The sequence below is a fragment of the Passer montanus genome, unplaced genomic scaffold (genome assembly GCF_014805655.1).
Source record: "Passer montanus isolate IOZ18808 unplaced genomic scaffold, ASM1480565v1 scaffold62, whole genome shotgun sequence".
Lineage (NCBI taxonomy): Eukaryota > Metazoa > Chordata > Aves > Passeriformes > Passeridae > Passer > Passer montanus.
In genome coordinates this window covers 164,458-192,249 of record NW_024371260.1, presented here as the reverse complement: position 1 = coordinate 192,249, position 27,792 = coordinate 164,458, and the positions used below count along the sequence as shown (strand labels likewise).

General features: G+C 50.2%; 1 protein-coding gene across 11 annotated transcripts in view; it reads right to left on the bottom strand.

Annotated features, from left to right (window-relative positions):
• CASZ1 (castor zinc finger 1) overlaps nucleotides 1-27,792 on the bottom strand; it is a 190,033-nt gene that overhangs the window by 96,547 nt on the left and 65,694 nt on the right. For 9 of the 11 annotated variants that reach the window (XM_039727526.1, XM_039727524.1, XM_039727537.1 and 6 more), the window contains one exon: nucleotides 1,700-1,785. Coding sequence is in view for 2 of the 11 variants with exons in the window: in XM_039727537.1 (XP_039583471.1) it covers nucleotides 1,700-1,703 (4 nt within the window). In the remaining 9 variants the exon portion in view is untranslated. The remainder of the gene's footprint in view (nucleotides 1-1,699; nucleotides 1,786-27,792) is intronic. The other 2 variants (XM_039727527.1, XM_039727535.1) reach the window with 1 other exon arrangement.

Genomic DNA, 27,792 nt, shown 5'->3' with positions numbered 1-27,792 from the left:
AACGAATGGAGGAACGAGGGACCTGAGAGAAGCAGAGAGAGGGAGGGCGGGAGGAAAAGGAGGAGAAAAGAGCAAGAATAGCCAGGCAGCGAGGAGCACACGGGCGAGGCCGAGTGCTGTAACCAGGGTTGTGAAGCATGAAAAGGGAAGAATCTGCCTGTTCCTTTCAGCACTTGGAGCATGGCGCTCAGTAGTGACCTACACTGTGCCTGGCTGTGATCACGTTTTCAGGGCCACTGCCTGCCGATCCCAAACAATGATGAGGAGCCTTTGAAGTCAGAGAAAGAAGCCGCAATGTGAACTGGGGACTTTTTTTCCCCCCTTTTTTTCCCCTCCATTTTTTTAAGGGCCGGGGAAAGAAGGGAGGAAAAGGAAGGCCTGAAGTGGTGGGGGGAAGGCTGGGGGAGAGGTTGCAAGGACAGAACAGAGAGTTGCTCTCGGTGGGGTGCCCCGAAACGAGAGAGACAAAAAGAAAACAAACAGTTTATGAGTAGGGCACATGCTGCCTGTGTCTGCATGCCCCACACTGCTGGCCCCCCGTGCTCCAAGGGAGGCTTCTGTTCCCCAGCAATGATGGATGGATGCATAGGGCCATTCAGGCCTGCCATGTTACAGCAGCAGTATTTACATAACACTGGCCTTCCACCGGTCACCTCTGACACTGCCCAGCCCAGCCTGGGGCCCCCTCCCAGCCCAGCCAGCCTGGGCCCCTCACATGCTGCTGGGACTCAGTCCGTGTGCTCCCCAAAACTGGGCATTGGGGGTCCCCACTGCTGCAGGGATGCTCTGAGCACACACACTGCACTGAGTGCTCCTGAGCAATGTCTCACAGGGCAGAGCACTTCCCACCCTCCCCACGGCCTCTCCTGCCCTCAGACCTCTCTTGGTGCCTGGTGATGGAGGGGAAGGAAGAGGAGCCAGGGACAGCAGGAACTGTCAGCATGGCAGGGACTTCTCAGTAACCATTGTCTGAGGTGGCATAGGGGGTGTCTTACTCAGCACATGGAGACAAGGCATTTAAGAGACAATATTATCTTCCATTTTCCTGGGCTTCAGACCTCTAACTCTTACCAGGCACAGACTAAGTCACCACCCAAGCTCTAGGAGACTGTGAAGCTGGGTTTGTTTTTTTTTTTCTAAGACAGACTATGATGGTCTAGGTAAAGGGCAAATCCAGGAAAGCCCTGATTCTGCTGCACACATGGAAATGCTTCCACACTACCACCATGGTTCTGCAGTCTGAATAGGTAAAAATGTGCCAGAAGAGGAGGAGAACATGCACATCACCACCTGAATTATATGAACTGAGCTCAGCAAAACTTCACAGTAGATGGAGACTGCATCCTATTCAGTGAAAGGACCTTATATCCATCTCCCCCATCACACATGCGTGAAGATAAAGCAGTTCCATTTCACCAAAATCCTCACACTTTTTTTTAGCTGTAAAGATAGAGGCAATAGAGATGTTGAGGAAAAGCCCCAGTGACAAAACCAGAACAACTGCTGTACAAAGACAAAGACAGGATTAGGACACATATATGCCATGTCTGCACTTGACCTTCTTCTGTTTCCACCTCTCTTCGCGAGTAACAGCAGCCCAAGCCCAGAAGGTCTAGTGCAAACATGGCCACAGTGAGCAGGCTGTAAGTGTGAGAGATGCACAGAGGAAAAGAGAACCCAGGAGGGCATAGTGACATACCCATTGCAGTCTGAAGTCTCTCCTACCTTTCGGAGATTTCAAGGCCTCGTTTCTTGCCTCGTTTTTAGCTCTAAATTCACTTCATTCTGGAGTGAGAAAAGAAAGGATCCAGTTAACACAAAGGGCACACCTGAGCAAAAGGCAAGACCCACAAAAGCTGCGTAAGAACATGGTCCAGCATGGGACATTCAGACTCCACAAGGGAACAAAATGCTTTCCTGCTCCTGGCTGCACCCCACACTGCCATGCACCCCACAGCACTTTTCCATGAAAAAGGTAGCTAATGAGGGTTGGGAATCATTTCACATAGAGCAGCCATTACTGGCCTGAATCCTGCTCCCAGGTACCAGAGACACACCTTGTGCTGGTCTGCTCCGTACTTTGCCTGCACATCTAAGGTTGTGTTCTGCTCAATGTCAGATTTTCCCTTCTTAATCTTCACATTTCCTCTGCTGACCCCTCTTTCCCAGTGGTTCACCTGTGTGCTAATGGGAGGCCTCCCTTGCACACCTTGTGGGGCACAAGATGACGGGATGCAGGAGTGGGCCCCATGTTACTGAACCCCCTTATCTGCTCATCTGTGGATTTTCCACCCAGGAGAATGCAGAGAGTGAGGATGAAGGAGAAAAGGGACAGGGGAAAAAAAGTCACAGCAAAATACATGAAAAGTAAATTGAATTATTTAAAACCATATGTTCCAAAAATGTGACAGAGCATAAAAGCCGTGCCATGAGACTTCTGGAGGGGGTTATTCTGCACAGGCAGGGTGGGAGGAGAACTCATGGCTGGGGAAAACTGCTTTGCAGCCAGACAGGGTCTTCCCTCTCCCAGAGCTGGGAGGTGGCCAGGAGCACAGGGTGGCTTCATGCACAGTGGCAAGGGTGCCTGGCCCCTTCCTCTGTTCTGCAGCCGTGCTAGAACAGCTCTCACAGCTGCACAGGGTGGCAGGGGGATGACAAACTGCCCCGAGGTCCTGCCCAGTGTGCCCGTGGTCGAGTCCAGGAGCCCCAGCTGTCTGTGCCACACACCAGCTCTCTGCACGTTCCCTTCTCCGTGCAGCAGCGACTCAGCCCTGCTGAGACCCTCCTGACTCCCTTGCAGGACAAAAGGGAGAGGGACTCAGGGGACTCCGTGCTGCTGCCACGGCTCACCCCTGTGTTCCAGAGCCCTGGCACTCTGTGCATGTGGACGGCCTCCTCCTGTCACTTATACTCTGCCACTGCCAAAGATAGATGCCACATGTTGGCTGGGACCCAGAGCAGGAAGGAGCTCGTGAGATATCCCAGATGGATGCATGGACAGGAGGACGGAGCCCCTCGGGTGAGGAAGGTGCATAACCAGCCTGGCTGCTTCCTTTCCCACTCAAATTCTGATGCTAAAAAGGCTGAGGGCATGGCTGGAGTAACAGCTCCCTCATTTGAGGTGCTTCTCCCACCCTAGCACCCTCAGTCCTTCTGGCATCCCGTCTTTCACCTTTTCTTTACCTTTGTTCTCCCTTTTTTCCTTGCTCTTTCCACCGCTTTCTCTGCCTCTACCACACTGTTTTTTCCTTCCCTCTCTTTTGTTCTCTCCCTCCTTCTCAAGCTCTCTGCCTGTAACTCTCTGCCTTCCTGCCTTCACTCCCTAACCCCTGTGCACGATCAATTCTTGGGATTGGGTTTTTAATTGTTTTTTTTTTTTTTACTCCTCTTCTTTTGGCTGCAGCTTATCAATGATGCAAGAGGAATAACGCCAATTTACTTAGAATGTGTAATCCCCAAATCAGATTGGGGGATTGTATGAGGCAATATGACCTTGCATATGTCTCCATTAAAGCCAGCCAGGCCTCCTCTTGTATTCTGTGTTCCCAGTACATATTTAGACAGATAACGCTAATTGTACTTGACATGTCCTCTTAAGGATGGACTCTTCCCTCCCCCAGCTCTGCTTCCCTGCCTGACAATGTGCCAGAGCCCAGCCCGCTGCCTGGCAGTGTGGCACGGCACGGCACCTGTGGGACGGCCCGGCACGGCCACCCAGCACGGCCCCCTCCCTGGGGACACGGGCCAGGGGAGGGCTGCTGGGACACAGCTGACCTGAGATCACACTGCTGCTCTGTCCATTGGGGCTTCCCCTGGAAAAAGCCTTCAGACAAAGACAGGAGACTTGCTCACCATGAACATCTTGAAGCCTCCCTCCTTTCCAATGATGGGCTTCTACCCCACACCTCTTAGTTCCCACATCTGCTTTGGGTAAGAATTTGTATTTGGCTACTGGACCCCAGATGTAGCTTCTAGGGAACACCACTGGAAAATCACGAAGTCCTGTAACGGTTTGGGTTGGAAGGGACCTTTAAAGGTCATATAGTCCAACTCCCCTGCCATAGGCAGGGACACTTTACACTAGACTTGTTTGCTTCAAGCTCCATCCAGCCTGGTCTTGAACACTTCCATGGATGGTGCAGATATAGCTTCACTGAGCAACCTGTGCCAGGGTCTCACTACCCTCACCATAACCATTTTCTTCCTTATATCTAGGCTAAATTGTGCCTCTTTTAGTTTAAAACCATCACCCCTCTCCAATCACTATAGGCCCTGCTAAAAAGTTTGTCCCCATCTTTCTTGTAAGCCCCCCTGAAGAAGCACTGAAAGGTTGCCTCTTCCCTGTGCCTGTCATTCATCACTGCTCCAGAGCAGACATGCAGGACGCAGGAGGAGGAGGAGGAGGAGGGGAGCTTATTCCAAGGAAACCAATGGATCCAAACTCTTCGCCAAAGTGGACTCAGTTGTTTTTTTTCCCCTTGACACAACATCCTAATTCGACTTTTTCAGTATCTTTCCTTCAACAACCTTTTTTCCTTCCTCCCCTTCCTACCCGGCAACTGCGCATTTATTAATTCATGAGGCACTAATTAGTTCTTTGTTTAATTTTGTGTTAAACAGACTGACCGGAATGATAACGACTTGCAGCGTTGCATTACGGTCCCCAACCGCCCCTGTTTTCTGACAACAAGGGAGCGCAGTGAGACTGGCGTGATGAACCCCAATTCCCACTCCAGTTGCACTTCATTAAGTCAAAATGTGACAAGAAGCTTAGAGAGCAACTTTCAGATCGGATCGCACATAACAATTGGGCAGGAAACTTTCCAAGGGGGAAGCGCGAGAGGCACTCACAGCGAAGGCTGGCACCGCGCAGTCCCCTGGCGTGCCTGCCTTAAAGGAGCAGCTCAGGCTGTCCAGGCAGCACGCAGGGCATGTGCTGGGAGCACCGAGTGCCAGAGGAGGAAGAGGAAAGGAAGGGCAGCAAGACAAGCCAAAGGCACAGCAGGGCAGCACAGGAGGCATCATGTGCTCCCCTGGTTTCCTTTGCAGTGATGGGTTGTGTTGGCAGCCTGTGGCATGGGATGTGTGATGAGAAACTCGGAGCCCAGGCGGGATAATCCCTCAGTGGGTCACTTCATGAGCTTTGAGGACATCTTCAGGCACCTTCAACTCCCTGCCTCAGTTTCCCCCCTGCAGCTCTACAGTGAAACAGCTGGTGACCCTCAGCTGCTCTTCAACTACCAAGAAGTGCACAATTACCATGGAGCCCCTAAGCTGCAAAGGGAGAGGGTGAATTCTGGCACCCACATTGCTAAAATCAGAAGGGAAGAGACAGCTGTGACAGCAGGCAGAGGGATGGCCACCCTCCTGGAGAGGTAGCTGTGCCTGCCTTCAACCTTGTGCAGTGCCTGACACTCCAGTGGCACTACCAAGTTTTGAAAAGGTCCTGATCAGTATAGCAACAGCAATAAATCTGATAGACTGCAAAGCAAGCAGAGGAGGTGGTTCACTGAAGGGCAGTGAGATGCAAACAGGAAAGTGAAAAGGGTCTTAAAACAACACCTCAGAGGGGGTGGGGTATGAAAAAGAAAAGGAGACTATCCAAGGGCACAGAACATGGAAGTTTTGCGACAAGTCAAATATATCTTCTGCTATTGCAAAGACATCTGCTGTGGGAATAAACCAAGACCACCTAAAAGTGAAATGGGTGGCAAGGTCTCAATGACTTTTCTAGCAAATATTTTTCCCACACTTCTCATCCTTCTCCCTCTTCCCTCGGGATAGGAAAACTCACCCTTTAGGCTTGCTCTGCAGAGACCCAAAGCTCAACTAAGCTGAAAACACTGGCAAAGCAATGTGAGGGACTCTGAGAGTGCCATCAGGACTGGGAAGGGACACGAGAGCTGTGAGGGAGTGCACAGCCATGTGTCCTGGGCAGGGCAGGGCAGAGGAGGGAGCCCTGCAACTGAAGCCTCTGAGCCCCCAGGAGACCTGCTGGCTCCAGGCTCTACATGCATTATCAGCGTTGTACCTGAGTGAGCTGTAATCGTGGCAATCTTTGGGAAAGAGGCCAGGCTGCAGCAAGGCAGCACAGCATGGTGTTTGCCCATACACTCACAGCTGAACAACACGCAGATCCGAGAGCAGACGTGTTTGCGCTGGCTTCCATCTTTCATGAATCTGGAATGCAGCAGGGACCTCTGTGACTGACAAAAAGGCTGTTCCTCCATGACAGAAATCCCAGGAAGACAGCACATCCCTCTGATTTCACTTATATATGTGCTCTGGATCCCATAAAAGGGCATTTGTAGATATTAACACTCAGTTGGAGGGTTGGAATGGTGTCCAGTAAGGGCAAATCACCCATTTAACACCTGAAGCAAGGACAACTGAGAGTCCAGGATTCCTGGGGACAAGAAACATACCCTGCTGTCACCAGCCCAACAAACCTTCCTGGTTTTGCAGAGGGGTTGGAATATTCTGGCTGCTCTATAGATCCAGTTGAGCAGCCTCACCCAGCTATTGTCTGCTGCCAATCTTGGACTGCTCAGCTGAAAAGGCCTGGGCTGAAGGAGAGGGAAACTCGTGCTATTTCCCATTTCTCCCTTTTTTTGGCTGCTATTACAAGGCAATACCAGCAGTGCAGCACAAATCAACTCCATCCCCAGCTGTAGGGCTACACTAGTGCCAGTGCTCCCAGCAAAGTTTTGTGCTGAAAATTCACTAGCATCCCAAATAGGTCATGGTCTGTCCCTTCTTCATCAAACAACATGCTGAAATGTCCTAGACTCTATCCCCAATCCTCTTTAACTAGGAAAACTCTCCTCCCAGGATTATGGGCCCACTGCCCCCCTTCTTTTTCCCTCCATCTGGCTGGGAGCAGCCTGGGACCAAGCGTTCTTCCCAGCCCTGGGAGAACCCTGCAGTTTCTCTCTCATAAAAAAGAAAAATGGGAGCTATAAAAAAGGCAAAGAAAAGAAAAGCAAAGCAAAGGGAAATCACTGCAAAGGAGGAAAAGAGCAAAGCCCCCCTCTCTCCACACCCTGTCCCCATTACCTGCCTTTAGCACTGGGTAGAGCCACCTGCTTTGCTGGGCTGGAGAGTCCCCTTGGCACAGTGCTCCCTGGGAGATCCTGCCCTCCTTTCACCCTGCTGAGCAGAGCCCAGCTCCACAAAGGTGATCGTGCAAAAAGGAGGAGGAAAACCAGCACTGGGCAGTAGGAAAGTGACAGGGACCATTACAGAGGCAACCCTGCAGCTCAGTGCCTGCTGGACACTTCGGGAGAGCTGGAGCCAGACAAGGGACAGAGGAGCAGGGACAGCATCCACTGCCAGTCCCAGATCCCAGCATAGATGGCACCAAGGAGCAGGTAAGGGCCCAGAGCCCCAGCTTGCAGCACAGTCCCCAGAGCAGGAGCGAGTGCCAAGGGGGATCCCAAGGAGTTCATCCCCTGCCACAGTGTCTGCAAAGCACAGCACTCCCCAAACTTGGCATTCGGCAGCCCTGGGCTGGCTCCTGCTAATTTGCTGTCAGGCTGCCTAAGCAAACCAATTAAAGCTAATCATTAATTATAAAAAAGAGAGAAAGCAAAAGACCCTGCACAAATGAAGAACTGGAAAGGGCGTGGGGAAACGAAGGACAGGAGGGAGAAGAATGAGAGAAGAGCGCTTGAGAAAGGGGCTGGGGATGAAGAAGAGGGTTTTAAAATCCTAGGTACACACCTTGGATGAAATCAGCAGAAGGGCAAGTGGTTTCCTAGGGCAGGGTGGGGCGAGGCAAAGGTGAGGGAAGCAGGGAGGACCCAAGGAGAAGCGGCAGTGCCCGGGACGCTGTGGCACATGGCGAGCCAAGGAGGGAGCTGGCAGTGACACAGCCTCGCGGCTGGCCCCACAGTGCCCTGCCATGGCCAGGGCGGCCCGAGCTCCCTCTGACGGGGTCGGGCACCTGCCTGCGCTCACACACAGGGCAGAGCAGGCCGGGCTGGAGGAGAGCCGAGCGAGCGCGGGGGCACGGCCGGGGCTGGGAAGCGCTGGGCGCTGTCCCCCCGTGCCAGGGCTGCCGACTCTCTCTGAGCAAACGTCTTCGACGGCGATGAAAAATGGGGCATTTATGAAAAGCCCCTGATTATGCAGATCTGGCGGGGGCCCTGGCTCCGCGGCCGCCGCTCCCGCTGGCTCCCCGCGAGCTGCGCGGCCCAGCCCCGGCAGCTGGCGGCCCCCGCGCCGCCGCCCCCGCGCCGCCGTTTGTTCCCGGCCCCGCACACACGCCCGCTTCCCAACGCCCCTTTTGAAGAGCCTCAGGCCCACGTCGGGCTGGCGGATGGCGGAGAGGTGGGGGCAGCGCCATGGAAACCGGCTCTTTCCTGGGGAAACGCGCTGCGGCCCCCCCGCCTCAGCCCGGGTGCCCCTTTGAGGAGCTGTCAGGACCCTGAGTGAGTGTCACACGACCCAAGGACCAGGCGTGACCAAGCCTATTTTCTGCCTCAAATTTGATTGATTAAAAAACTTTTTAGGAAAACCATGTTAAAAGAAAAAAAAAAAAAAAAAAGGGGGGGGGGGGGGAAGAAAGAAAAAAATTAAACAGAAAGGGACAAGGGGGTGGGGGAAAAGGGAAAGGCCTCAGTGCTGAGTTTCCCTGGCAATAGCACCAGGGGACAAGTGTCAGAGGCATATAAACAGCATAACCAGGCCAAAAATAAAGGTCAAAGGAAGCATGAAACTTAACACAACACTGATTAAGATAATGATGAAGCAGGGGACCCTAGAAAAAAAAATAAGTGTGACACACAGAAACATGCACACAGAAACGCTCCAAGTGATGGCCAAGAGACCTGGTACGTGGGAAGAGGTGACAGGGCTTGCTGGGCTCTGGAGGTACCTGGAAAAGAGTGGAAATGGAGGAAAAGCCCAGGTGGAGGATTTGAGCAGTCTGTGCTATCCCCCAGGCTGGTTGCTATAGGTTGAGCCTGCCAAACGACAACAAGCCACGGAGCCAAGAGGTCCCTCCCATAACACAGACACTCTGTCCCAGCCAAGCCATGCTTGAATTTGCAACCAAATTCCTCAAAAGAGTTTCCCTGACACTGGGAGGAGAGCCCGAGTGTGTGTGAATCACAGAGGCCCTGCTGACACCAATGCTGGCTCAGGATCTGGCTCTTTGCCCTTAAGCAACTGGTATAAAAAGCCTCAGAGATGCCAAGAGGGGCGGATTCTGGTCAGACCTCCCTGCCCACCTCCTCCCCTTGCCCAGGCTAATTCTGCAGAAAGCCCAGAAAGGCTGAAGGACTCAGAATGCAAGTCCAAGAATGTCATACCCTTTGGCATTTCCCTACTCCATCTCCAAACCTCGAGGATGATCTCACATTTTTGGAGCCCAGCTTACAACTTGCAATTTCCTGGGCCTGGCTGTGTTACTCTCGCCAACAGGTAGCAAATAAACTGCAAATTGTTCACCAGCTTACTCCTCTGTGAGTTCGGGACTTTAAAGCTTGTGCAATATGAAGTGCAGAAGCACAAAAGGTTTTCCACTTTTTTCTGTACCACTTTCCCATTGGGAGGAACTCTCATCCCCTAGTAAATGTCCTTGTTCTGCCTTTTCTGGCATATCAGAGTCCTGGCACAGTTGTCTTTGGGAATTCAGTGGGACAGGGATATGCATGGGCTTCCTTGTTCCTTGCATTTGGCCCCCAGGGAGGCCACTACATCTCACTCATTTCTTTAGATTTGTCCAAGTCAAATTCTGATAGAATGCTGGACAGAAAAGGTTGTTCTTTTTCCTGACAAATATCTTGGGGAAAATATGTTTTCAGTTGAAAATTTTCTTCCATGTAGTCTTTATCATGAAGAAAAGCAAAGAAATATTTTCACGAAACGGCTGACAAAGTACTACATATATGTTTATCCCCACACACTCTGTATTTCACTTAGTCAGAAGGCTGTTTTCCATCAAATACATTTCAGACAAAATTTCTAGCATCATATTCATGTGTCTCCACCCTCCTCCATCATTGATATTCATGGTCTTTTGTAAAGAATGATTCAATTAAACCACCAATATTCCTCACTAGAGGAGTCTGAACAGTGAGAGGAACTCCCCAAAAGTAGTGCCAGGCCAGGCTTTGTTCAAATATTCACCAAAGATGTGCAGGTTAGGAGGGGCTGGCCACCACCACCTCACACTTCCAGAAAAACTGCTGTGGAAAAAAAACCTAAAATCACTGCTCTGATCGCTGACATTACTGGCTGAAAAATGGGATTTGAAAAATAATAACGGAAAACAAGGTCTTTTAATTTCATTTTTGAGCCATTATGGTTCATGTTCACATTATCTTTTTTTTCCCCCCCCTTGGTAATCAGAAGAGAGAGAAATGTGATTAAAAACTAAAAAAAAAAAAAAAAAAAAATCCCCCCAAACAAACAATGAAAGCTGAGATTCTCATGGGTCCAGGAACTGGTCCTGTGTCTATGGATTTGAAGGGAAAACACCAAATGCCCTCAGGCACAGGGTCAAAGGAAGGGTTGGCAATTTTGTTTTTTGGTTAATGTTTTTACAAAATGTACAGAAAGTCAAAGATACCAAAGATACTTGAAACGATTTTCTTTAAAGGTATTTTGTACAAGTTCCCCCCTCCACATCTGATAACAATGACTTGACACCTGCTCAGATGTGTGCACAGCCCTGAGATGGGGTGAGAAACTAGTGCTGGGGTCACGTGTGCAAAACTGCATTAAAGTTAAAATCCCTCTACTGACAGAGTTGGTTCTTTTCTACTTTTTGCAAGAAAACCAACCCCATCTCTCCAAACCAACAGTGGAACTTTGATATTTTCTGCCCAGATGTTGGATTACTGTTCAGCAGCATGACAAGCACTTCTATCAAGATCTTTTTTTGCATTTTCCAATGAAAATAATACTCTGCATTCACAAAAGTTTTGTGAGCAAATATCTGTTTTACTTTATAACGTGCTTAAACTGATTTCTCTTGTTCAGAAAGAAAACAGAGCAACTTTTGCAATTAAACTGGAAGAGAAAAGGAACATGCTAGATCCGAAAATGACCCGGAGTGAAGGCACAGATGCTTTTCCAGCAGCTCACATCCCCTCCCTTCTTCTGGCAGCCCCGTTTGGTCCCCTCTGGCACAGAGAGCCCTGCCAGTGCCCGTGGTGTGCCAGAGGGCTCCAGGCGCCCAGGCAGTGGGCTCCTGGGGAACATGCCCTGACACCCGTGTGTCCCCGTCCACGCAGGACCCAATAACCGCACACACCTTGCAAACATGTGCAGAGCACACAAAACTCCCTAGCCACGGCCAAGGAACTGTCAGGAGAACACTAGCAAAAGCTGCTTCTTGACAGCGAGTCATTTATATTTTAGCTTCGTTCCATTATCCTAACGAATCCTTCATCAGCAGATGCAATATTAACAGCAGAAAATCAGCTCATTACATCCGGGGGGATTTCATCAAGATGACAATCATATATGCAGCTACCCGAGCCTGGAGAGGACACAGCTCCTGTTACTTAGTTATCCTGGTTTCATCTTAGAGGCTTTTGCTCTTTTTTTTTACCTTTTGGGGGGACAGAGGTTGGTAGTTAAAGACGAGGGTGTCCCAAACAACCACCAGGTCCCAGAGCTTTTAGGATGCTGGTCCACAGACAGATCCACTCAGTTGGGAAATGCTCCAGCCCATCCACAGGAGCAGCAGATTTTTGAAAGGACAAAAGCCCCCTCACAAAATCTGCACCCTCTGTAGGTCCAAGGGCATTTCTCTGTGAAGTTCTGATTCAAAGAATAGGTTTGCATCCTATACAGCTCCTGCCTTGTGTCCATGAACATCTGAAGAGTCACTGCCTGCAGCTTCAGACCCCCTCCCTGCACGCTGAGGAGCTTTAGTGCCCACCCTAAGATTCCGGGGAGGAACAAAGATCTTCTGCCCAGTTCTCACTCACATAAGGTGGGTGCCTTTGCCACCGCATGCAACAAAGCCTGGTGATTTCAGCTGGAGAGCAACCTGCCTTTCAGGACTTCCTCTCCATTGGGGGCTGAAGCTGGAGAGACCAGCATGGAACTCAACACAGCTCACACATGGCAGATCCTGGCTTCTGGAGAAGCCTCTCTGCTCTCAGCCTCAACCACCCAACACAGCTAAAGGAAGAAGTTGAGCTCATCTCCTCTGACTCAGAGGGGGCTGGGGTGGGCATTTCACATTTCCCCAGCAGGGCTGGATTTCTGCACAGCAAGGAATATGTTCCTGGGATGTCAACTCCAATCTCTACTGCGCTCTGACAGATTTAAGCTCCAGTTTGTCCGACAACATCCCAAAGTGTAAGAAACTGGGGGCAGACTCTCTAATCAGGCTGTAGGACAAAGGCCCGGTCTGACCCTGTCACTTCCACTTACTCTTGCTGTCCATCTTGCTCCCCCCACCCTCTCAGCAGCCTCCCGGCCCACCCTGGGCTGCCCTCCCTTCCTGAACACAGCTGGGCTAATCCTGCTCCTCCCGCGTCCAGCACAAATCCTCCCCAGAGTAAACCAATCCTGGGAATTTTTATTAGATTATCAGCCTGCCAGCTCAGTGCTGGCTGGACTAATCCTAATCAGGACTGATTTCTATTAGCCAGCTTCAGGGAGGAGCTGTGCTATCCCAGCACCCCAGGCCCACACTGGGGGAGCCTCAGGCCTTTTAGCCCATTCTATACAAATTTTCCTTTTAGAAAGGAACAAATTTTGCCCAGGATCATCAGCAAATGCAAAGTTTGTGTGTGGGCTGTGTGGGCAGCCATGGGGCAAACCTGTCCCCACCTCATCATTGAGCTGCAAGAGAAGCCAGAGGGGTCCAGGCTCCACAGCCCCTCCAGCCCCAGCTCCTGGCTGGTGTGGCCAGTTACTGCCACATGGAAAGATGCGCTGTGGCAGGGCACATGAGCCTGCTAGGTTGCAGACTGAGATGATGGGCTTATTTCAGACAAGAGGACAAGCAGCCACAGCTTGAGTGACCAGGACAGAGTTCGCAGTGCTGGTTGAGTCAGTGAGGTCTCCATGCCCCATTACCCACGCCCAAAGCAATCTACTCTCACCTCCTTCCCCATTCTATTAAAGCAAACTGTCGCTCAGGTATTTCCCTCCTAACCCCATCCCTGGCCCTGGAACTGACCTGACTGAAAATGTTTGCTCTTTACCGAGGCTGGTGAAAGTTTTGCTGCTGACCTAACAGGATTTGAGACAAGCCAGGAGGGCAGCTTGGGCAGGAGCTCAGGAGAAGGGTGTTGCGAAGAGCGGGGCTGTGTCCGTGCCTGTGTCCCTTTGTCCCATCCAGCCGCTCCGTGCCGAAAGCACAGCTATTCCCTGCAGCCCCCAGGGGACTCCAGCGCACTTCGGAGCTCAGCCAGCTGCGATGCAGCCACTCCGCGGCCACACCGAGACATCACACAGCGAGCACTCGGGAAAGCCTCTCTTCCCAAAAGGGACCGTGCATCTTTAAAACCTTCCAGAGAAGAGGGGTATTTAAGACCCAGTTGCTGTTAATCCTTTTTCAACTTGTCTACTCATTCTCTCACAATCACACCATCCTTACGCTGCCTGCCAGAGGAGGAACTGCCTGTGAACCAACAGATGCGTTTCCCGGGGACCAGGGACGGTTCTCTCTGACACGGTGCTCAAGTGAACAGGTTGTCCTCCCTGCTACAGGGACAGCATTGCACCAGACAGGGCCGAGAGATGTCCTACTCTGAGGCTGAGAGAAAATGTGCTTTTAAATCCTTACAAGAAGCTTCAAAATGGGAGCGGAGAGGCAGAGCCTGGAGCTCAGGGGGCTGCTCCTATGGCCAGCTTTGCAGAGGGAGAGCAACCACACAACCCCAACAAGGGAAATATCTTCTAAAGGAGCAGCTCCATGGTCAGTGCCTCCAGACACCCCATCAGCTCAGAACCTTGCTCTGTGCTCATGCAAATCAGTGTAAATCATGAGTAACTGTCCAGAACATCAGGCTGTAACTCAGCACAGATCAAGCCCTCTTTCTCCTTTCCGGCCAGGCTTAGAGCACTAGCTGTGCTCTGGTAGGTGGCAAGGTTTCCTAAGAGAGTTAACCAGATCCGTCTGGAATCAGAGGCTGCAGCAGGCTTCCTGATGTCAGAGAGAGAAATGGGGGACTTGGCCCAAACCCTCCAGAAACCACATCAAAAAGAGATGTGGGTGAGAGCCAAGAACAGATGATCCAACTGTGAAAAGGCTTTGTATGCGTGTGTGTTTGTCTGTGTGCATGCGTGCAAGCCGAGGGGAGAGGAAAAATCAAACGAAAGAGAGAAAGGAAAGAGGAGGAGTAAGAATGAACACAAAAGATGGAAAGAAAAGGTGTGGAGGCACGACATCAAGAAGGGACCAAAGCTGTCACAATGTGTGTGGCCTGCGCGCAGGCACGCGATGAACAACAAAACATGGCAATGATATATAATAGATGTCATGTGTTAATGATAAACGCAGATCAGGAGAAATACTGGGTCTGTCTTGAGCACCTCCCAACCCAGATCTCAGACAGCTGCACAACCATGGGGCCAGGTTTGTTTCAGTAAGGCAACCCCTTCAAGCTTGGTGGAGCCCTGGCAATGGGCATCCTTTGGAAAACCCTGCACACTCCTTGCTCTGCTGCAAACCCAGGTGCTGCTCTGCTCATGTGCATAGAGTGCTCCCACAGAGGCAAAGAGAAGGCAGTAGATTTCCACGGGGGAGTTGGAAGAGCTGTGGCTAGGGACCAGGACACTTGACACCCAGTTCTGTGATTTAACTACAAAATTGACATTTAGCCTGTTTAGAAGGAAAGTAGTGGTAGCATTACACAGTGCAGGCAGGCTGGGGTCGTGATCCTCGACTCCTCACTCAGCACTGCCTTCCCCAAACCCATCAACAGTGCATTGAGGGAAGATTTCTCTGACTCGGCTTTGCCCCCACTGTAGGAGGTCCCCACGATAAGGGGGTCTGCAACAGATAAATCAGATCATGTATCTCTACTGTGGGAGAGCAGCACCTCACACAAGCCAGCTCCTCAACCACGTCTACTCCCCCTCTGAGGGATGCCCATCAGAAGGAGAACCGGGGTGAGCACTGACAAACATCCTCTCACAGCCCAGTGGGACACTGGAAGGACTGCAAAGATCCAAGGGTGGATATGCCCCTCAAATGCCAGCCTGCCCTCTTGCAGCTGGACTAGTAATGTGGGCTGGGACAAAATCTCATCTGGGGGCTGTTTCCCATTCCAGCTGTGAATGTTCCATGGTGCAGAAGGAACACTTTGCAGAATTCACCTCCATACCATGCCTAATGACCCCATTAGACACCTCTCCTTTCTCACTTTACTGCTGTGCCTCCCACTCACATAACCTGGCAGGGAAACTCCAGGTAAGGCAGATGAGATTCGGGAAACAGCCAAACTCAAACCTGTTGTTGAAATCCATAGTCTGAGGGATGGAGAAAGAATAGTGAGGCCTTTATATCTAAAGGCTTGTACTATAACCCAGATGTTGCCCAAAAAATGCTTAACAAAGGTGGAGGTGAAAGGGAAGATAATCCATCCCCATTGGGGACAAAAGAAGAAAAGGGATAATGCAAGAGATACAATGAGGTGAACAGTGGGGACACCAGAAGAGAAAATGGGATAAACCCAAGCTGCTTCTGTGCTTCACAAGAGCTCTGTTCTCGAGCAAGGACACTAACATGCACCTGGCCTCACCATCCAGAGCAGCTGTGGTCGGGTATGGACTGTGTCCAGCTGCATGCTCCCTGAAAGCTGTGCCATGCCCAAATCCAGAAAAGGAAGGTTTAGATTTTCTTTTCTTTTCTTTTCTTTTCTTTTCTTTTCTTTTCTTTTCTTTTCTTTTCTTTTCTTTTCTTTTCTTTTCTTTTCTTTTCTTTTCTTTTTTCTTTTCTTTCCTTTTCCTTTTCCTTTTCCTTTTCCTTTTCCTTTTCCTTTTCCTTTTCCTTTTCCTTTTCCTTTTTCTTTTTCTTTTCCTTTTTCTTTTTCTCTCTTTCTTTCTTTTCTTTCCAATTTATCAGCAGATTGTGAGGGGCCGAGTGGCACTCGCCTCACCCTGCTAAATAAAGCTTTGGTATTTCTGATAAAGCCATCAAATTCCTTATCACGCTGACAGAAAGAGCATTTAAAGAGACACACACACTCTCCAGCACCCTCCACTTCCCAGTCCCCGGCGCCTCAGGGTAACCTTTCTGAGCTAAAATGAAAGGGAGTGTGTGTAGAGGGAGGTAGGTGTTTGGAGCCCTGTGCTTCCCAAGCCCTGAGCCCATGTTGTGAGGGGACCTGGCCTGTTTAACCTTTAAAGAGGGAGGCTGGGTTCTGTCAGGCTGTCCTGAATACGGGGACAGATTCGATAGCTCTGTGTAAATAATGCAGGCTGAGATGTGGCATCAATAGAAATGCCCTGCAACAACAAGAATATCGATAGCCGGAAAATCCTATGAGGAGTACAGCAAATCCAAGTGTCTGTAGGTGCTTTAAAACTAGGAGAAAAGGAAGAGAACCAGCGGTCTTTGGCTGTCATGAGGACACAACTGGGGCAGCCATTGGCACTTGGATGTGCCTTTCCTCATTATGGCTTTGACAGGGTGTGAAGGCATATAGCTGCACCACAGCCTGGACTTTGGCACTGCCTTTTCCCTGCTACACCAGCCTGAAACCTGCCCCCAGCCCTCAAGTGATGTGACAGTGGTGCAGGTGCAGGCAGCTGTTGGGAACCCCTGTTCGCCTCCCTGCAAACACAACCCAGAGACATTCTCTCTCCTTTGCCACAGCACAGGCTGTTGTTTAACCTTCAAATTTATTATTTTTAATTATTTTGATTTATAAAAGCATGCAGCAGTTAAAACCACATTAAATAAACTCAGCGTTACGGCGCTTAACAAACACACATAACTTTGGACTTCTGAGGACTCCATAAAATAATCATCCGCCTGGAAGTAGCTGCAGCTGCCCGCCCGCGCCTGCCCCGGCGCGCTCCTGCCTGACCGGGCTCCTAGAGCACCCACCCTGGGCTCCCTACAGCACCCACCCTGGCTCCCTTCAGCACCCACCCCGGGCTCCCTACAGCACCCACCCTGGGCTCCTAGAGCACCCACCCTGGCTCCTAGAGCACCCACCCCTGGCTCCCTACAGCACCCCCCCTGGGCTCCCTACAGCACCCACCCTGGCTCCCTACAGCACCCACCCCTGGCTCCCTACAGCACCCACCCCGGCCATGCACCTCCTCACTGCTCTGGCCGAGCAGGATCTGTCCTGGCACGGCTCCACTGCCGCACGCAATCCCGCTCTGTGCCCAGCCTTGGCCTCCTGGCATCCCTCCTCACCCCACTCCTCTTGCCCCTCCAGAGTCTCCATGCATCTCGCCTTTCCAGCTTGGCTTTCTGCCCTTCTCCAAAAGGATATTTCAGTCTCTGACCTTCCCTTCCCCAAAGGTGTTTCATTCCATCTTACACACTGCTGAGATTTCAAAAGAAGAGCTCATAATGTTTTGATACCATGAAAATCAAACAGCATTAGGTGCCACCTGCCTTAGCAGCTCTTTTACTCGGCTTCAAATCCACCTCTGAACACAAGTCCCTCTCCTTGCTAAGCACACAAACAAACCTGGAAGAGATGAAGAAGAGGAAACAAGGAGAGGAAGGAGAAAAGAATGAATAAGAAAGTGAGAACACCTGTCTGGTAAACTCCACCCAGGATTCCATTGGGAAAGGCTGTTTTAGGACCTAATCCAGCATTAATGAGATCTCTGATTCCATTGCCTCTGCATGCAACCTCTGCCATCAGCTGATTGCTGGAGGTGTGGGTGCTGTCTCGAAGCCCCTCTCCCCACCTTCCCCTGGATCACAGAGACATGAGGAGCACACACTATCCTCCTCACATCCATCCCTAGGTTCCAGAGGCAATAAAACATGACAGTGCTTTTAAATCCCAATCACTGGCTGCTTCTCGGAATGGCAGGGCCATCCCTAGAAACTCAGTGGGTGGGCCTGAGACACAGGCAGAAAGTCAAGGGAAGAGACTCCTGCTCCTTGGTTTCACTGGCATCTGCAGTGAAACATCAGTGATTTATACAGGAAGTAGGTGAAGAGCAATTATAATTGATTGGGAATCATTTCCTGATGGTGTCTGGATATGACTGATGGTGCCGTCCGACTGCTAAAGGACAGCAGGTGCTGAAGAGACAATCTGTAGTTGCCGTCTGCTGAGCTGAATGTGCCACAAACCACCAAACCCTCCTCTACTACAAACTACTGCTTGGAGAGATGCAGTTATCCCCAAACCAATCCTGTCCTCGGAGATGAGCCTCTGAGCCTCTTGGTGGCCATGGTCTGACACTGAACCTTTCTGTGCTCAGGCACAAGCCTGAGAGATACCTGCCTCCCATGAGAACTGCAAGGGAGACATTTCCCTGTGCAATTCAACTGCTAACGCACATCCTACACTTCCCTTCTTTTCTCTAGATCCTAATACGTATATAGTACAGTGACATTTCACATCTCTACAGCAACTCACGCCTAAGCCCATGCTACCTCACAGATGATATTCCTGAGTGCCTATCTTTCCTCATAAGGAAGAGCAGAAAAAAAATTCATAAACAAATCCTTTTGTTAAAAGTCACAAGCAAGTATCCCAAATTCCAGCTTCAAGTTCCCAACAGAAACTACAGAAGCTCCGTGAACCTCTCCAGGAATTCACCAGCAGACATGAAAGGCTTTTGGAGGCTGCAGTGATGGTAGAGATTTACAAACAGGGAAACTTAATCATTAAAGATTAACATGTCCTGTCCCCAGCAGAGCCAACAAGGAGCTCATTCCCATCTACCTTCTGCTCCAACCACCAACTTATCCTGCCTTGCACTAAAGCAATGAGGACAGCAACCCTCTGCCACAATTTGAGCTCAGGAAAAGAACTTTTAGGCTGGATGGTGTTGGGATTTTGTTGTTTTTGTTGTTTTTCTCCCTGTTTGAATTGAGCTACAGGAGACAATGGAGAGGAGTGGATGTGGGGCAGACTGGGAGGACACTGTGCTGACCTTGCCTGCAGTTGTAGTTTGTTCCCCTGGGAAGGCTCCTGAGCATGCTGCGAATGTTGGGAGCTGAGACAAGGGACCCAGACATGCTAAATATAAAGGCTGAAGGACTGAAGAGGGTTTTTGGGTTGTTGTTCATGGGGAGGGGTGGAGGTAAAGGAAGGGGCTGGGTCACAAATTGCCTGCAGTCACAGTAGCCTGTCAATAAATTCTGCATCCACTTTACTTTCTGACAGGGATTAATTCCCTAATATGGGGCTGGAAGCTTTCTGGGTTATTTCGAGTGTGTGTGATAAAGTTTCCTGGATACTGATGGCTTCCTAGGATCAGGATTCTGAAAAAAAACCCAGCAACATGCCTTGATGTGTGGGGTAAAGAGAAGAATCATGGCTAATTACAGGCCTTTCTGCAAAATGAGGCAGTACAGGGGTGTGAAACACGGTCCCTTCATCATCGGAGGACAGAGCTCTCTGGAGCCAGGAGTTGAATCTTCCTACTAAAGAGTGCCCTGAAGATTTTATCATGTGCCAAAGCCTTTCCTGCAGAGATTCTAAGCACAGAGGAAAGGCAGCCTTGCACCCTTCTTTATGACTGCTCCATTATGCCTGACCCCTTGTGCACCAGGTGATTTCTGAGGATGAGACAGCCTGAGGCGGCTGGGCTAAAATATCAGAGGCAGGCAAAGGGAAATCAAGGCTGAGAGAGGTGATTTCATCTCTTGATGACTTGTTTAAGGTTAAATGGGTCATGGCAAAGCCAAGAAAAGAAGCTGGGCCCCAAACCAGCACTCACATGCTCTGGGTTGCACTGCGTTCCCCACCTTCTGGCAGTGATTTCAGAAGCCCAGAGAGACCTGCTCCTTGCACTTTGATAAGGCAAATTATCTCTCATCTATTCCCAGCTGATTTCCTTAAACCTACCCCAGCAGCCCCCACACTCCATTACGGACAGCTCTGGAGTACCTGTCTAACCAGAGCCTCTGCTTTGTCCTTACTCTCAGCTTCAAGACCACGTTGTTTTTGGCACACAGAACTCCCCAGTAAAACATGGGACCTGCTCATGCCAGGATGTACCACGGTGAGCACCACGCTCTGCCCAAAAGGCAGATGGGCTTTCTGAACCAAATTCCCTCTTTTCTAAAGCACAAAAATGGGAAATCCTGAAAACTGACTGCAGCAGATGTCCTCAGGGGTCCTTCTGACTTGGATGAGCTCTTAAAAGTAGAATAAAGCAAAGCATGACATAGGTGATGTGCCATGATTGCAAACGTGCCCGGCTCTCTCCACCTTCTCCCTGACTCAGCCCCAGGAAGCATTTCTGTGGAGAGCTAGAGCTGTGCCATGCAAACCACTGTTCAGGAATGGCAGAGAGCCCTCCATGGGCTCCTCTCCAAGAGTGCTGGGGCCAGAGGACACTTTCTGCCAGCCCCTGTCATCCCCAGCGCCGGGCAGGGGATCCCAAGACTGTGCTCCTCTGCAATGCTCAGCTGAGACTCCTGAGGGCAGCTCTGAAGATAAAGGGATTGGGAACCTGTAAAACCAAAGCTGCTGCCACACCTGCTGGTTTGGAGCAACTTGTCTTTAGGGACATCTCAGTGAAATGAGCTTAGTGAGATCTTGCTCCACATCATGAGACTGGCTGTAAAGGACAGGACTGGGCTCAAGGGAGGGAGTTTTCTGCAGGACAGGTGGACAAGGGCACTCAGAAATGCTGTGGAAACTTGCAAAGGAGAAGCCAGTCCCTCAATCCATGTCTGCATCAGTTTCAGGCAAATACATTTTACCTGGAATTTGCAACAGGCAAGCAGTGTTCTCAGAGTCCCACAGCAGCACAGCTAACAAGCAGCAACTTGCTGATCTGCCATAACATGATCATTTACATTCATGTGAATGTACCCTTGGAACCAATGCAGTGTTAACCTCAGTGTCCTAGCCAAAATCCATCTCAAGCCACTGCATGCTGCCTACAGAAATTCCCCAGTCAGTTTCCAAAGTAGAGGGTCAAGTTCCTTACATCCTGTCCTGGGCTGCTGCCAAAAGTACCAAAGGCTAGCATAGGGGTAGAAGCCCAGGAGTTAAAGAGGGGACTCTCCTATCGACCATGTACACCACCACTGACTTGAACTGGGGAAATTTTTACCCTGCGTCGAATCAGAAGAGACCATAGGAAGAGAGAAGGTCACAGCTGTGGAACCAACACATCCCAGCCCTCTGGCACCTCCCTCACCTAAGCTGGGAGTGACAGAAGCAGGACCTGGGCATAAGAACCTCCCTCCCTTGTGACCAGGGTGTTTCCCCAGGCACATGGTCGCCCTCCCATTAGCACAGCTTGTTTCAGGCACACAGGCCACCCGCTGCACACAGATCCTGCAGCCCTGCCATCTGAAAGGCCTGATACTGGCACAGCCTCAGAGGAAGGCTGGTGCTATCAGGAAAGAGAGATGACAAGGAGGGCCCTGTAACAACCCAGCTCTGTGGCTGGACAGAGTAGACAAGGGAAGATGTTTTGGAAGCGAGTTTGTGGCTACCTAGCAACTCTGTGGCCTCAAGAACAAAGCTATGGAGAGAACGGTGCAGTGCTCTACAAGCTGCTGTGAGACCCAGCATTTATTTTTTTTTATTATTATTATTATTTTTGCTTTGGGCACCAGCTAGTTCTGGGCCACAAGGGGTTAACCACAAAAGCTGCTTTCTCTGCCTTCACTCTACCTCAATTTCCACTGCTCCCATCACCTTCCTCCCCCACCCCCTGATCTTATGAAAAAAACCCATCAAAATAACTATTTTATGTCTCCAAATATGCAGATCATTTTCTTTAATGAAAGATGCTTGACGTCTCCGATCCAATTAATATGCAAATGCAGGCGAGGATTTATTTGTGACATTCTGTCTGGGTGAGAGAAAACAAAAAAGGCCTGTTAACCAAAACACTAATTGCTGTGACTGATTGTCACATATCATCATTTTCATAGGATCTCCTCCATCCCTGGCTTGCAGGGAGCTGTGAACCAGGACTCGGAGACTAGCAGACACCAAGGAGAAACAGGGCAACCAGCTACCTGCCTGGCACGCTCGGATGAGCCGAGGCCTCCTTCCTGCTGTATGCCAAGCCCCTCCAGCTTGCATCCCTCCCCAGCCCAACCAGCACAGGCATGGGAAGCAGTTTTTCATGACCCCTTTTGTGCTTTCTGGGCAAGATATTCTGTTATCCTCCAAAAGTCTCAGAAGTTACCAATGTCAGTCTTCTCTTGTTCTCTCTGCACAATTACAAACAGTGCTTAGGAAGCATCACCACTACCTTGAAGTTTCAAGAAGTGCCTATGTGAGATGTACTGAACTGGGATCTCATCATCACCACCCAGCTCAGCATTCCTGGTTCACATTCTCCACTTCCACAACTCATTCAGACTTAGCAGTTCAGCCAGGAAGTGGTTTTGGTCCAAAGATACTGAACCAAACACCATCAGACTGGGAAAGATCACACCCAAACTTTCCCATGTGTCCTTGGATATTGAACTGGACAAATTACCTATCTCAGTCTCAGCCAAAAGAAGGGAATGACTGTTTACAGCATGCACCATCTTTTTGTCCACCCGAGCATAAGGCACAGAGGACTGTGCGAGGAAGAGGGTGGAAAAGGGCACAGCAAGTCACCAAGGCTGTATCTACACTGCAGTTCTCTTGAGTACCTCAGGCTGAGCATCTCTGGCAGCCAAAGTTTTCAGAAAAGCTGAATGGAGCCCTGGGCAATCAGCCTGTACCTGAGTCTGTGCTGCTCACACTGTGGCCAGCTGGTTTAAAGGCACTGCTGAGCACACCCATGTGAGCTGTGAGAACTTAGACTTGGTCAAACCCCACGGCAGAGGCAGGAGGCTGCCAAGCCGTGCTGCTCACCTGACACTGCACAGGCTGTGCTGTCCCCGGGGGAAAACATGCACCTCCCTCTGCCCTGCACCCTTTGATGAGCAGAAGACCCAAAGGTTAACATATTTTAGAGTCAAAGATGCTTAAGGACACAAGAGAAGACATATCCCAAAGGCAGAAGGGTTAAAAGCAGAGGTTCCCAGCTGCTGGTGTTTTGATACTTGCCCTGGAATATCACCGGATGGAAAGGTGACTTCTGTGGATGGCTCCTCCTCATTCCCTCAGCTCCCCACTTGCTTTCAAAGCAACTGAGAAGACACAAATTTGCAGAACTGCCCAGCACAAGGGTCAATTCTGCTGGCACTGAAGTGTTGAGTCAAACTTCTAGGACTTCAAGGAGATCAGGTTTAGCAAACACAAAGCACATACAAATCCTACCAAGAGTATTTTCCTGCCATTACCTCCCACGTAAGCAATTGCTGGAATTGCCACAGGGAGATTCTATGATTATGTACAGAAAGGGCATCAATCAGGCCAACTCTCTATTCAGCTGCCTCCCATCCACTGAAAAAAAGTCTGGGAACGTTTGATCTAGAAGTTAGAGCACAGGATTGAGAGGTGGGTGCTCAAGCACCACTCCCTGCTCTGCCAAAGGCTCATGAACACCTGAAAATTATTCATGTAACTTTTCCTGTGACTTGATTTCCCCTTTGCTTGGAAAGGGCAATAATCTTCACTTTGCATAAAGTATGAACTTTTGCTGATCATTACAAGAGGATTGAGGCCACTAGACCTGAATTAAATGGCATCATGGCTGTCAGGGTATGTGCTCTTGTTCCACTATAACACTTTCCAACAGAGGATCCTTAAATTTTCTCTAAACCTTCATCAACTCAGCACATCAGCCTACACAGTCATGAGCAGGGGGTGGGAGAAAGCTGAAAGGGCTGGGTAGCAGAAGCACATCTCAGCCTCATAACCCAGACTAACTGCAAAATGGAATTCCTGTTCTGGGGGAAGATCTCCCTGCATGTTTCCTGGTCCAGCACTCCCTAGAAAAAAGAAGCAAAAATTCTCACCACCACCTGTAGCTTTGTGAGCAGTGGGTAGAAACATTTCATTTAACTTTCAGGGTGTTAGGATAAGTCAGCACTAAGAAAGACAGCAGATTCCTGACACCATTAAAACTGAAGTGAAATCTGTGTCTTAATGAAGTCACCAGTTCTGGCATCTAGTTCAACAGAGACATGCTTTGTGTGGATAAGGCAGGTTGTACCTTTAACGTGAATCGAGGCTCTCCAGGGTTTAGCTTGACCAGCTAATACATATCAAAATAAATTTTAGCCTTTTTTGCACAAGACTTTTCATAAGGGTTAACAGAAAACTGCTCTACACAAATCCATTTCTTTCCTCCCTTGCAAAGAGAAGACCCAGGAGATGAACTCCGCAGAGACTAGAGAAACAATTTCTGTTTTACAGCATACGTGCTTTGACATCTGGTTTAAAACCAACCCAGATCAAAAGGGACTGTAAGTTACTACTCTGATGGCTGCCCAGTGGTCTGTACAGAACACAGAATCACACACCACATCTGTATCCACATCCACCCCCTTTAAACAGGTCAGAGCAGCTGTGTAAGGTGTGTGAAGTATAATCTCAGAGAAAATACAAATCTGTGATGGTACTGATAAAAATTTCCCAGCACAGGCAAGAATATGAAATGGACAGAGCCAGGTATTCAGGCCTGAAGCAGGAAAACCTACAGATGCAGATGAAGTGTAACATGCTTCCTGCATGTCCAGATTCCTTGTTGGAGCAGAACTGGGGACATCACCCTCAAAAGTGCTTGTTTCCCTAAGTGCAATTCAATGACACATTTCCTGATAAAGCCAACTTCCAGGGGATCTGGCTCACAGACAGTCAAGACAACAAAGTCAGCTCTGGGCTGTGCACCCTTGCAATGCAGGGACGCACAAAAACCAACTCGTCAGCACGCTCAGCCTTTCAGCAGTTCTGGATTGCTCCCAAATGGGATGTCTGCTGCACCCCGCCACCCAGCTCTGGGATAAGGCAGCACTCAACTGGAAGAGGAAAGGGCCCCTGAAGAGATGCCTGAGGGATTTGGTGGGCTGGGAACCCGGAAACTGTCTGGGATGTGGGTGGAGAGATCAGTGCGAAATAGCAGAGCTGTGACACATACACTTTCCATTCATCAAAGTCCAGGGAGAGAAAAAAAATCTTTTTTTCCCCTGCACACATGGGGGAACTGAGGCATTGAGACCACCTGGGGACTCCACTCCAGGAGCCACACCAGGCCCAGCTCCTCTGCACGGCAGAGTTTGACACCCAACACATCCTTCCTATCAACTTTACTCCAACAGCATTATTTCAACTACACGGGCAGAGAACTGAGGCACAAATTGGGTAAGAGATTTGTTTTAGATCAACACAAAACTTGGCATCGTAGAGAGCTGAGACAAATCTTAGATCTCCTGAGCCCCAAGATAACGCCTTAACAGCCTCTGTTCATCAGAAAAGACTCCCAGTTCTGTGATTCAACTAGTTCATTATCCCACCCCAAGAATTTAAGGAAGATATCAGCTTTGGCTTCTCTAATCACTAAAAGGAATGATTAGACTAGTTTCAGACCCATTCTGAAAGCTGTCAATGATCTGATCCTGTTATGGGTAGGACCTCATGGAAATGCTGGATAAATCCCACAGGGATTCTCCAGCCACAGATCCATAACATGGACAGGGTTCCCGTGATCTTACTTGCAGACAGAAGGAGAAGAATAGGTGAAGGGGAGAAAGTCCCTTTTCAGCAAGAGGAATACTTGTTGAATACAAGAGGAATACAAGAAGAGGGACAGTGTGGCACAAATGCCCTTGGCCAGTAAATGTAGAAGAGGAGCAGGAAAGCTTGCCACAGCAGTTGTCCCCAGGTCCCCACCTCTGTTTTAGCTCCTTTGGGCTGGCAGCCTCCCTTTCCATAGCATCTAACTGCCTGACAACTTCAGCAAACCCACTCTCACAAGGCATGGTGCTCTTCCCAGCACAGGAAAGTGAGGGACAGAGAGGTACTGGGTAATATCCTTGGCTCCAGAGCCCAGGAGTGTTTGTGCATCTACTCAAGCTTGTGACAGACGCAATCACAGACAGAAAAGAAACTGTCAGGACCAGGGCATTCCCTCTTGTGCCATGGAAGTGGTCAATCAGTCTGAGGACTTCCAAAAGGCATTATTCTGTGATCATTGACACCCCTCACTAGCAGATTGCTGAAGCTGACCTCTATGGCCCTCATCACCCCTGATACCAGCAAAGGTGGTGGGAAGGGCAGCATTGCAGTAGGGGCAAGAGACACTGTGGCAGTGACACTGGAGAAGAGACAACCAAGGGCTGGTAAACAACCCCCTCCCATCCCCAATCCCAGTACTTTGAAGATCCGTGTGTTTTGAATTTAATTTTGATTTTCTCGACTTCAGCAGATTAAAGTTGAAATAACCTACAAATTACTTAATGTGTTGTAAATCTTCTGAAATTAAGGCCTAATGGGTAACACATGTCGGCAGGCAGGAGACACAGAGGGGAAGCTGGGTTTCTCACCAGCTCAAGGAATGCTGTGAGGATCTGAGCCAAAGGAGAGGGGGCTGGGGCAGGGGATGTGGAGTGGCAGCCCTTCCCCACCAGCCTCCCAGTTCCCACCTTACCTTTGGGTCAGAGCTAAGAAGCCACCCGTCACCCATGCCATCCACACTTCCTGGCAAGGGGGACAGCCAGCAGAGAGGCTGTGCTGGGAGGCTGCTGAAGGAACTGGGTGGCAGGATGCTTGTGGGCCAGCAAGGGGCACAGACTCCACAGAAAACCCACTTAAACACCTCATTTCCCACTTGCCCTCGCTGCTCAGCTCTTCTGAGTTCCCTAACCAGCTCACAGAGCCCCACTGCCAAGCACAATGCCCCTTCACACCAACTCGTGCCTGCGGGGACCTTGAGAACAGCTCCACTGCCTTCCGCCGGGAATGCCTTGGGACACGGTCTCTGCAGAGCCCAGAGCTGTCCCTGCTCCTCAGGGCCTGTCCTCTCCATGCACCTGTCTCGCCGGTCCTGCACCGGGCAGCCTCAGCTCCTCTCCCACACAAGCCGCCAGCTCTCCCGCTGCTCCTGCCTGCCTGGGTTCCCCCTCCCCTCCCTCCTCTTCAGCAGATTTCTCTCAAGTGCGCTGCCATATGGTTCCAGTTAAGCCCCATATTTTTTCTTGTCGATTGAAAAGACACACTTTCCTCTGTGCCAGACAGTTTACAGATTGCTCCGTTGGCTCAATTTCTTATTGGATTTCTCAAAAAAACTGACATTTTAAATTAATTTACAGCCACAACAAAAAGAGTTCAGAATTTTAATGGTGTTGTAAGTAATTTTTAGGTAATCCGCTCCAGATTTTGATATTAACCTTTGAATCGAAGTTCAGGCAGCTACTATGTTACAGCACTTTAGCTGGCCTGGGTTTTGGGGAGGGGGCGGTGGGTTGCAGAGGGGGACATAATTTACTGCATGGCAGCATGTGAGCCGAGTGCATGGGAAAGCACATGGCAGCCTGTGCACAGGGGAGGCAGCCCGGAGTGGTGTGTACGCCGGTGACATGTGAGTGCAGATGTGCACAGGCATGTGCCTTCCCAAAATGTGTGCCAAGGACGGCAAGCGCGTGTGGGAGCTGCTGGAGGACAGGCAGCACCCGGGCCCAGGGGCAGGCTGCGGGCACACACCTCCGCACGGGCGTCAGCACGCGCAGGCAGGTGCGTGGGGAGCCCAACCCGCGGCTCAGCGCTCCGCAGCCGCCAGGAGCTGCTCCCAGGAAGGCGGGCGAAGGGAAGCGGGAGC